This window comes from Physeter macrocephalus, chromosome 2 (assembly GCF_002837175.3).
Source record: "Physeter macrocephalus isolate SW-GA chromosome 2, ASM283717v5, whole genome shotgun sequence".
NCBI lineage: Eukaryota > Metazoa > Chordata > Mammalia > Artiodactyla > Physeteridae > Physeter > Physeter macrocephalus.
Window position 1 is genome coordinate 130,115,177 of NC_041215.1, and position 11,801 is coordinate 130,126,977.

The 11,801-nt window shown below is 43.8% G+C and overlaps 1 protein-coding gene across 6 annotated transcripts in view; it reads right to left on the minus strand.

Moving 5' to 3' along the window:
* SLC16A14 (solute carrier family 16 member 14) overlaps nt 1-11,801 on the minus strand; it is a 33,693-nt gene that overhangs the window by 3,351 nt on the left and 18,541 nt on the right. For all 6 annotated transcript variants that reach the window (XM_028482556.2, XM_028482557.2, XM_055090418.1 and 3 more), the window contains one exon: nt 6,457-7,434. In XM_028482556.2, the coding sequence (XP_028338357.1) occupies nt 6,457-7,434 (978 nt within the window). The remainder of the gene's footprint in view (nt 1-6,456; nt 7,435-11,801) is intronic.

The window sequence follows — 11,801 nt, forward strand, 5'->3', positions numbered from 1 at the left end:
ACTGGGGTACTTTTAAAGGCACTGAAACAGTAGCTGGCCGAACTATAGGGAGAATCTTCTGGCCCACAGCCCTTGGGGTAACTCTCAAGCCGGCACAAAGCCAGCAGCGAAAAGTGAATCTAATGATTTTCTTTTTTACACACATATTAAACACGAGTCTTTTCTAAAACCTCAAAACTCTTCTGAAGAAGTTTCTCATGTATATACAGAGAGGCTGAGCCTAAGACATTTGAACTTTCATTCATTCTGAAGTATAAGGGTAAATATCTGTTCTAGAAAGAATCAAGATTTCCAGGTTTTATAAAATTCACATTTACAGCTATAAACCTTTAATATATATATTTAAATTTATGGAAGTTTAAATTGCCAAAGATATAGCCTTAAATGCTAACTAAATTATCAGTTCTTTAAAAAAAAAATACTTTACTATTATAGTCTAATACTTTCATATAATGATCTAACTAGGGCCTGTAAGATACTACCATATTTCATGGATTCTAAGACACCATGAATTACATGATGCATCATTATCTTATGTATCAATAAAAAAGAAATATATCATCAATTAAAATATGACTTGATATTTTCTTAGAACTTTGTACAAGGTATTCTGATTTCAGAGAAGTTAAAATGTGAAAAAAAAAAGTCTCAGAAACTATGAAGCATGATGTTTCATTCACTTCAGTTATTAATTCTAAGGATCAGTCACATGTCATGGTCCCCACAGAGCCAGCTATGCAAACTGAGAGGATTAAGCTATACACAGAATTTTATTTATGGTAAAAATGTAAATATAAGCATTCACTTTTTCCATTTCAACAAGTGCATTAATTAGCAAAGGCATAAGAAAAATATAAATGATTTAATGATCAGACAGCATTCTATGGTCACTTTAAGAAAATTATCTTTTAAAAAGTATCTAATTGGCAAATGAATGCATAACTACAACTTATAACCTTCTCCCACCAACAAACAGCTACACAAAAGCAACTGCTAAACGTGTAAACTAGTATCTCTGACTTCCTGTGGCTTATCTGCATCTCTTGTTTATTGTAGCTAGTGCTTAATGCGCCTGGATGAGTCAAGGCTGTCATAAAGAAAAACGAACAATAGCATCGAAAATGTATGCTTTTAAAAAGTCCCTCAAAAACTATGAATCCTGGATATACTTTAAAAGTAAACCAAGTTTTTGAGTTTGTTATTTGATATATAAAAGAAGAGAATACCAGAGTCCTTAGATATGGCTTAGTAAACGTTCTATCATCTTTTCTTAATTTCCAGTTTGAGACAAGAAGGACAGATAAGATTAAACATATAGGGCTTCCCTGGTGGCTCAGTGGTTGAGAGTCCGCCTGCCGATGCAGGGGACACGGGTTCGTGCCCCGGTCCGGGAGGATCCCACATGCCGCGGAGCGGCTGGGCCCGTGAGCCGTGGCCGCTGAGCCTGCGCGTCCGGAGCCTGTGCTCCGCAACGGGAGAGGCCGCAACAGTGAGAGGCCCGCGTACCGCAAAAAAAATAAAATAAAATAAAGTAAAGATTAAACATATAATCCAGAAACAGTGATTCAGCTTCAGCATTGAATCAGAAAGACACAGTGACATATGAACAAAAACACACCCAACTTTTGCTCGGTGCCACCATTTGTCAGCTGTGGACCTCTGTGAATGAGGATGAAGTGAACAATTCACTTGCAGATAACACCGAGTGGTGCGTCTCTATAAGCAGAGTACATGACAGCACTATCTTCAGCTACAATTTCTAAAAAATCAATACACATAAATGAGGTTCTCATACCCCACTCATCCCACATGAAAGCTGATCTTGTCAGTTTAACAGTTAAATCCTCCCTTTTCATATGATCAAGTGATTGAGAGTAGGAAATGATGCCTCTAAATAACCAACAGCTGAAACAAGTTGATTTCCCATCACTGCCTAACAGGGACTCAGAGACAGGACAAAATCCTCACTGGAGAATTAATTTGTACTTAGTTCAGACTATTCATGTACTTTTTGGTTATAAGTGTTTGAGTACAAGCTCCAGGACTCTGTGATATGGCCCCTGCCCACCTCTCTTGCTGCCCAGAGCTTAAGCACAAGCACAAGCCGTTCTGAATATTTTGGAGTCTCCAACGTATTTGTCTTGACACCTTTTCTGTACATGTACTATTCCCCCTCCTGGGGGGACAGTAATAAACCCATCACCCTTTGAACACCCTACCATCTCCTTCCCACCGCTCCATCCTCCCTCTTGTCTCCGCAGACTAGAGAAAATGTGTGCTACGTATGTTACATATTGTTACAGCCTTACGTTGAATTAATTATATTTTAAGATCTTGCATCATTCCCCTAAAAGTATAAACTTTTGTAAAAGCATCTTCACACACCCCATTCTTTTAAAGTAACTCACAAGTCAATTTTTCAAAAAGTGCACTCAACTTTACCAAACAATGTTGGTACAAACTGGAGTAGTCCTAAATTTTATGCTCAATCAATCCCATAGGTTTCTCCAATCTACCTTTATCTGAAACGATTCCAGATCCTACCATCTCCACTAGTCTGAACTCAACCCAGTCCCAAGTCAGATGCAAAGCAGGTCAGGAGACAGTACTTTACCACGTGCTCTGGCCCAACACATGGGGACGATAACTCTTTAGAAACAAGATGTTTCAGACAAGATGCCTGCCTCAATCATCCTTCACCGTCTCTCCCTAGAGGTCTGAACTCAGTCCCTTGGTTTGGAACCTGGATCCCTGGCAATCCTGATCCAACCATCCACTGAAATCAACAGCTTCCGAGTAAAATTTGGTTCCCTATTAAACTGCATTGCTTTTTCATTCGTGTCTGTCAAATGAGGAGTGACGGCTATTTTTCTTACTTATTAAATAAGTGTTCCCAGCTCCTGGTGAAAAAACGTTACAGATTGTTGTTAGGGTGTTCTACTTTATGCAACTATTGGAGATACATGTAGGTTCTTGGTCAGTCAAATCTGGTGGCTGAGTTTTGCTCTACTTCACCCTGGAAACATCTAGAAAAGTACTATTATTATATCTTTAAAAGTGATGAACTGAACGCCCAGTAACATTATAAATGAATTACATCATGAAGTTCAGGTTGCTGAATGACATGGTTGAAATGTCTGTTCAATATCTTTGATCGCACATTCTTCTCCTAAATGGAAACGTGTGATTGTCTAACATGCTACTAAATTGTAGCAGACTTTTTAGCGCCAGTAGGCACCGCTTTGAAAAATGGAAAGCACATTCATTTCTAAACCCATTAAAAAAGAAAAAGCTAATGTGAACAGTAATTTTCCTTCTAGCACATCAAGCTAAGTAATAATTTCTAGCCAACCTGGAATTTCTAGCAAGAATTTAATGTGGTTATTTAGTCACTCATATTGCCAGGCACTTCGGCACTATCATGCATAAAGGCTGGCCTTGCATCTCTTGCAATATTGGCTCCTTGGCCTGGAAAGTCAATGAATTAAACACAATACAGTTAGCTAATCATGCTGTTCAGCATTCCTCAGTGCATGAATTCAGTGGAAGGAGAAGAAACAAACAAAAAGAAGGAGAGGTCCCTTTAGGTTGCCGGCCTGGAGATGTACGTCAGAACATTGATTTTAGAGTCCCCGTGGCAGCATTTGACACATATTCATGTCAGGTTTGTAATACAATGGTTTCTACCATCTATGGTGGATCAAATTCAGCTACAGACTCCACTTCTAGGGAGGAACGCTGAAGCAAGCAGAGATCAGACCTGGTGACAGAGGGTTGGGTATAACTCCAGGTCTTCTAGTTATAATTCCTTTCTCTTCCACTCAAGAAAGTGCACTAGAATACAAATGTGTGAAAAGGAAATGACCATAGGGATGGGATAAGGCAACCATGCTGGCAAACCTTGGTGCTTTAATTAACACTGATCATGAATTCTGCTGCACCTCACGGCTGTGTTGTGATACTGCTATTGCAATCTGATGGATCAGTATAAAATAATCACAGACTGACCATTAGAAGCAGAAAGTATCCCTTGGATCCTGCAAAGGAACATCAACGGCAGATTCTATTTCCACATACAATATATCTGAAGGACTTCCAACAAGAGGGTGGATGAGCCACTGATAATGTCCCCATCCCCTTAATGGATATTAAACTCCTTTGGAAGTTACCATTGGTTGACCGATCCAACCCCCCAATCCCAGTTCTTTTCTCCTTTCCTTCCTCTAGTACAGAGGCTGGAAAGTAAAATTCTCCAATTCTCAGTTCCCCTTGAAGTCTGGACTAGCTGTGTGACACAGTTCTGGCCAATCAGATATAAGTGGAAGTCTTCTGGGACTGAGTCTTTTGTTCCTTCCTTTTTCTTGTTATAAATGAGGATGTAGTGGCTGGAGCTACTGCAGGCATTGTGTGACCATGAGGCCACTAGCATGAGGAAAAGGCCAAGAGGATCTTGAGACACTGCCCCAATATCATCTAGTCTCTGAATTCTAGATTTCTGGTTATGTGACACAAATCTCTGTTTAAGCTACCATTGTCAGGGTGTTCTCTTATAACCAAATGCATCCCTAACTGATAGAGAATTCTATACTATGAGATCACTAAGCAGTACTGACTCTTCTGCTGCCAATAAAATAGTCTGCTGCACTGCTATAGATATTCACTGTCACCTAGAAATGCTGGCCTGCATCTCTGTGTACGAGCAGAAAATAGGAGCAGCTTGATCCAGGAAGGGGCCCATATGTAGCCTCTGGGTTTCCTAAAGCAATTCTTGGGCCTTAAGCCTTTTGTCAGCCAGCTGCCAGTGTTGTCAGCTGAATAGGTAAAAATCTATGATTTCTTGAGCTTCAGTCCTGACGGGAACTTAAAAATGGTTGTGTTGGCGTAAGCCCTCTGCCAGCGTAGTTCTAGGACAGGTGACTGTAGGCTCTGTAGAGAGACTGGGAAGCAAGGGGTGGGGAGGGCTTTGTCCTGCACCCATGAGGTTCCCCCACCCACTGGGAAGAAGTATTTCCGCAGAGGATATGGGGATAAAGGGCCTGGAGCAGCCAGATAAGCAGAGGATGGGGCATCTGAATAGGTGAGATTCTACCAGGTTAGCTTAAAACCCTGCACCGAACTTCTGGCAGCTCTGACAACTGTCACCAGTCCTGCCTGGCCTGGCTGCCCTAACAGCCACCTCCACAGAGCACCTTTGTCTTGACATTTGGCCCCAGCCCCTGCCATACTTTGTGGGCTCCTGCCTCTAATCCCTGGACAGTGGGTAGACTTTGTCACCTTTGCCCAGTACCTGGCCTCTTGGGCACTGGGTCTACCTACCACAAAGCTTAAAACCTGCCCAGAATGACAGGCTCAGAGAGGTATCTGGCCCAGACACAGGACTCCGTGGTGGTGCCTACGGCTTCTGGTATGCCCGATGCAAGAAGCAAAATCTCCATTGAACTGAGGTGAATACATGTGAGAGATCTCACCCTAGATGTTGCCAGCTGGTGGCCTCTGGGCCAGAGGTAGGCAGAATGTCCCAACTCTCCGCAGATGCCCACATCCTAATCCCTGGAAACTGTAAATGTTACCTTACGTGGCAAAAGGGACTTGGCAGATGCCATTAAGTTAAGGACCTTGAGATGGGGGTTATCCTGGATTATCCGGTGGACCCAATGTCACCGGCATCTTAAAAGTGAAAGAAGAAGGCAGGAGAGTCAGAATTAGAGAGATGAGAAGATGCTACGATATTGGCTTAGAGGATGGAGGAAGGGGCCAGGAGCCAAAAAGCAGGAAGCCTCCAGAAGCTGCAAAAGGCAAGGAAATGGATTCCCCCTGAGAGCCTCCAGAAGGAATGCAGTTCCACCAACACCTTGATTTTGGCCCACTGTGGTCCATTTAAGCCTTCTGACCTCTAGAAGTGTAAGATAATACATTTGTATTGTTTTAGGCTACTAAGTTTGTAGCAATTTATTACAGCACCAGTAGGAAACGACTACAGGGCTAGATCCACGGAAGTGCTCTGTTGGACCTACACACAGTGTTTTGAAAATTTGGAAATGTTACCTAAGAGTGCAGAGTCCTAGCTTCTCTTGGCGGGGGTGGGCAGGCTAACAACAGAAGAGCTAGTCATGATTTTCTGTATTTCTTGGTGATGGAAATCAGCTGGAACAGGGTAGAGGCTGTCTCTTTCGGACGGGGCAGGGGCTCTGCGCTTCTCCACCGCATGCTTTACCAGCCTGGCCGTTGATCTCACAGGTTAGGGATCAAAAGCTCGTCTACATTCTACACGAAAGAATGACCTTTAACTTGCTAAAATATATAACTGAGAAACTGGGGGCAGGAATGGGAAGAAAAAAAAAAAAGGACCACGTACACAAATGGAAACTTCCTTCTTATTCATCCTGGACTTTGAACATACATGAGAACACGACTTTCTACATGCACCCTAAGCTCTTAAAGCCGTGAATGGTTTACCTGCAAAAGGTGGTCCCAGCAACGCGGAGATGCCGTTAGCACAGATGATGATGCCGTACGCGTTGGCTAAGTGCTCAATTCCCACCAGGTCTTCGGTCACCACCGGCATCAGGGAGAAATAGCCGCTGGAAAACCCTATCAGTGCACAGATGACTGCCAGGCCAGCGTACGTGTGCATCAAGGGCAGAATAAAAATGCCGAGGACTAGGGTGAAGTTGGTCATCAGGAAGACATTCCAAACGCTGACGCAAGGTAAGTCGGCCACAACGCCGAGGATCACTTTTCCGAAGATATGAACTATTGCTATGATCGAAGTCAGAGGGAAGACATCGTTTTGCTCTGATAAGTTATACAGATTGACTATTTCTGGGAGGTGAATGAAAGGGATGACAAAGCTGCTGTATGCAAACAGAGCCCAGAAAATAAAGGCAACAAACGTCCGATTCGTAAAGAGCGAGGCTGTCCCAAAATAGCCCAAGTACCAATCCCGGAAGCCCTTCCTGACCCTCATGGTCAGCTGGCTCACGGTCTTCAGAACCCGAAAGGCGCACACGTCCTTTCTGTGTGCAGCCTCCTCGTGGCACGCCTGGGCTGGCATGTCCCCGAGGGAGTCCTCGGTGCCGGGGCCGCCCCCCTTCTCTTCCGCTCCGCCCAGCCGTCCACTGGACCGAACAGATTCGGTGGAGCGAGCCGGGAGGACGTGTGGCTCTTTCCCTTCTGGGTCGCCTCCATCCGTCCCAGGAGCGAGGGGCCTCATGAGCGCCCCGCACACACACAGGTTCAGGGACACCGCGCCTTGGATGAACATGGCGTTCCGCCATCCGTACTCTGCGCACAGGTACTTGAGCAAAAGCGTCATGAGGAATGTACCAAACCCGGTCCCGGTGGTGCTGAGGCCCTGGGCGAGCGCGCGCCTCTTCTGGAAGTACCTGCCCACCATGACCACGGCCGGCAAGTAGGCCATCCCGCTGCCAAAGCCTGCGCACCCGCGAGGGAAGAAGAGGCACAGGGCACAGCGTCAATGGCCAGAGCCCGAGGCTGCAGCCTTTAAAGATCATCTGCATCTCATTACGTTAGTTTCTATAACTTTTCTTTCAAACAAAGCAATAATCATGATTGTAAAAAAGGAGCTCGAGGGGTAAGTACCGAGATTCACCCAAAGAAGCCCGCCTCTAGTCCATCATTTCCCCCAACAGGCTTTTCAGCATAGGTTACTCCACTTATAATAATAGACTATTATATTAAATAAATAAATAACAAATACATATAAAAGAAGTAAGTAAATAAAATAAGTCTGCATTCTCACATCAGAATATAAGCCCCACCAGGGCAGGACTGTGTCTGCATTATCGCCCCTGGTATGCCGGGCACTGCTCAGAACGTGCAGTGTGTGCTTAGTGATCTGTTGAAAGAACGAATGGATTCTGAGGGCTCTGCCGTCAGCGCTAATTGCACTTAATACACAGGAAAGTACTCAGGCACAAGGGGATGCAGAGTGACTCCAGGCAATTTATAGAAGCCTCAGGAATGGGCCAATGTGTTCCCAAATGGATTAGAAGAATAAAAGGAATTAAAATGTACCTATAAGGATACGTAGCTACGAGATGTCAAAGTCACCTGATACGCACTTGCATCTCTGGGTTTTAATTGTATCTTTCTTAGAAGATAGGAACAGTCTGTGATTTACGGGCACAAAATTAAAATGCTGGTGGGGTAGATGGTGTCTGTTGGGGGCCGGGTGTACTGGGAGTGCTTTGTGCTTTCTGCGCAATTTTGCTGAACCTAAAACTGCTCTATAAATGAAGCCTATTTAAAAATAAAATAAATGTGAAAGAAAATAAAATGCTGGCCAAGAGGCTGAGGGTTGTGTTCTTAACTTCTAGGTACACACAGAGGGAAACCATAAGCCCCGCTTCAGGTGGTCATGGGGCCACACACGGTTGTAAATGCTCCCAGCCTCCTGACATTAGGATGGCAGCTTGAGAGGAGAAAAGAGACTTTGACCAATAGCTCACTCCCCAAAGCCGAGAAGCTTCCCTAGTTTAGCATCATTTAATAGTTTCAGAATGACCTGCATTTGGAAGGAGAGCAGAGCGGTCATACATGCAGACATAATAACAATTACCACTAACTGAGTGGTGAGGATGTGCCAGTTGCTTTTCAGGCTTTATCTGATTTAGTTTTCACAATAATCCAAAAGCTACCTGTGGTTATACCCATGTTATAAAAGGGGGTTATTGAACCTCATGGAGATTAAGAAATTTTCCCCAGACCCTGCAGCAGGTAACTGGAGAATCATCCGGGTTGGAATTCAGACCCAACTGCAGAAGTCTGGTCCCTTTCCACTGCCTGCACTGCCTCTCATCCTAAACTGCTCATCCGCCCGGCTGCCAGCACATTGCTGCAGAAGGATTTTGCTTCAGTTTCTAAAATAAGCTCCAAGAAGCAACCTGCCTCCTTTAGTGACCTCTGAGCAGTGATAATCTACAGCAAGTGTCAGGAGCCAGTGATCCTCCACCAACTGCTCCTCAGATGGATACCCTTGTTTTAAGAACAATGAAGCCAGCTTCTAAGTAATTCCCAGCAAAAGCAGGGGCAGGTCCCCAAGCCACCTGCCAAGCCTCAGCGAGGGCAGCAACGTAGCAATCATTTGCGTTATGGGAGAGAGAAGCATGAAGAAAACGGCTATCCTTAATTTTGAACCAGACTCTGAATTAACTTTTATGAGTTTTAAGTCCACAAAAGGCAGAAATCTCTAATTTCCTAATATTTAAAAGGGACATAGAAAAACATTCAATAGTCCATAAACTGGTCCTGCATCCTGACCAGTTGGCTGACTTTCAGTTATCTGCATGCTGTTCGAGAAAATTAATCGAATTCTGAAGATTTCTTTGGCTGATATGAATTGTGAGGAGCTTATCTCTTTATAAAATCTGGTTGTTCCCTTTGCTAGAATGTTCCTACCCTCAGAGAGCCCCATCTCCTGCTCACAGCTCATCTTCTCAGTAACGCCCACACAACCATCCTGCTTTATTATTTTTTTACTTTATTTATTTATTTATTTATTTTGCGGTACGCGGGACTCTCCCTGTTGGGGCCTCTCCCGTTGCGGAGCACAGGCTCCGGACGCGCAGGCCCAGCGGCCATGGCTCATGGGCCCAGCCGCCCCGCGGCACGTGGGATCTTCCCGGACCCGGGCACGAACCCGCGTCCCCTGCATCGGCAGGCGGACTCCCAACCACTGCGCCACCAGGGAAGCCCTATTTTTTTATTTTTATTAAAAAAAAAAATTGGGGGGGGTATAATTGACTTACAATGTTGTGTTAGTTTCAGGTATACAGCTGACCATCCTACTTTAAAAGGCAAGCCTCTCTTGCCCCCCACTCCCATTCCCAATCTCTCTTACCTTACTTTTCTTTTTTCCTATAGTAAGTACTTAACAGTATAATTTACTTTTTATTGTGTATATTGTTTATGATCTGACCCCTTCTCCCCTACAACTACCACTATAAGCTCCATGAGGGCAGGGATCTTCTTCTGTTGTGTTTACCGATACATCTCTTCCAAGCACCCAGGACTGTGCCTGGCACATAACAAAGGAATGGAAGGAATAAAAGAAAGTTCTGTGGGAAAGTAAAGTGATCATATTTTGAAATAATAGCCACCTTTTTCATACCGGTTAAATTGATACTTCCACAGTTAAGGTACAAAAAACTCAGCTGAAAAATTAGTGTATCAGTGGTTATTTTGGAAAAATAATTATTTGTTAAAGAACCAAGAAATTCTTTGATATTAAATATTGTGGCACAGTATTACTGTCCTTATGATTATACTGGGGAGATGTGTAGTAGAAAGAACCAACCAACCAGGTGGTTTAATGAACTCCCACATACCCATCACCCAGCTTCAACAGTTATCAACTCCTGGCAATTCCTGCCTCAATCCCGCCTCTACCCCAGCACACACACACACACACACACACACACTCCTTCCTCCATATTATTTTGAAACAAATCCCAAATATATCATTTCATGTGCAAATATTTTAGTATAAATCTCTAAATAGAAGAATTCTTTAAACTGCATAATCATATCAGTATCTTATCTGAAAAAATGAATAATTCTTCGATATAAAATATCCAAAGGTGTTCAGATTTCCAATTCTCTCATAAATGACCATATTTTAAAAAAATTTGTTTAAATCAGGATCCAAGTAAGGCCCACACTTTGCTATTTGTCGATACACATTTTAAGTCTTAATTTCTCTCTCTTTTTTTTCCTCTCACAATTTACTTGTTGAGGAAACTAGATCATTTGTCCTGTTAAATTTGTCCATTCTGCATTTTGCTGATGGCACAAAAGTTTACTTTTTAAAATTTGACTTGTCCCTGACAATAACCAGCAACCTAAATTTAATGTGGTTATGGATCTCTAAACAGCAGCAGAATGAAATAGCTAATAGGAACTGAACTGAGGGACAAAGCATAAGAGTGGCACCAACTATAACTTCGTTTTAATAATAAATGCTCCCATGTGTGAGAAAAAAAAAATCCGTGCCTAATGCGACAAGCATCTGTTACCCTCTCCATGTCCTTAACAGCATCTCCCCTTCCTAATGGGACTTTGTGATTCGTAATCAGTGCAATTATTCTATGAGCATAGAGAACACGCCTTGGGGATATGGAGGCTCAAGCCCAGCGGTCCAGCAGGCCCCTGGAACAATTCTTCACCATGCTCAGGTTTAGAGGCCGGGCTTGTACCCAGATAAGCCAGGCAGAAGAAGAAGGCCCAGAGGGAGAGAGAAGATCCTGTGGTTCTGAGTAAAAAGCATGCATAGCGGGGAAAAGCTGTCTCCAGAAGCCAAGTTTAAGAGAATGGAGCTCTGGGGCTTCCCTGGTGGCGCAGTGGTTGCGCGTCCGCCTGCCGATGCAGGGGAACCGGGTTCGCGCCCCGGTCAGGGAGGATCCCACATGCCGCGGAGCGGCTGGGCCCGTGAGCCATGGCCGCTGGGCCTGCGCGTCCGGAGCCTGTGCTCCGCGACGGGAGAGGCCACAACAGAGGGAGGCCTGCGTACCACAAAAAAAAAAAAAAAAAAGAGAGAATGGAGGTCTGGAATGGCAAAGCTGAAGAAATTTGTCCAGATTCTCCTGGCTAAGTATGATCGCTCAAACAGATGTTAGTTTTCTGCTTAATTGGAGGATATCCATGCAATTTTAATTGCCTAGATGTTAAAAAACAAATACAAACAAATCTGCCTCAAATGCTTTTTGTAATGAAGAAAGATGTCAACAAAGTCTCTGTCAAACATACAATATTGTACAGTGATATATATATATATATATATA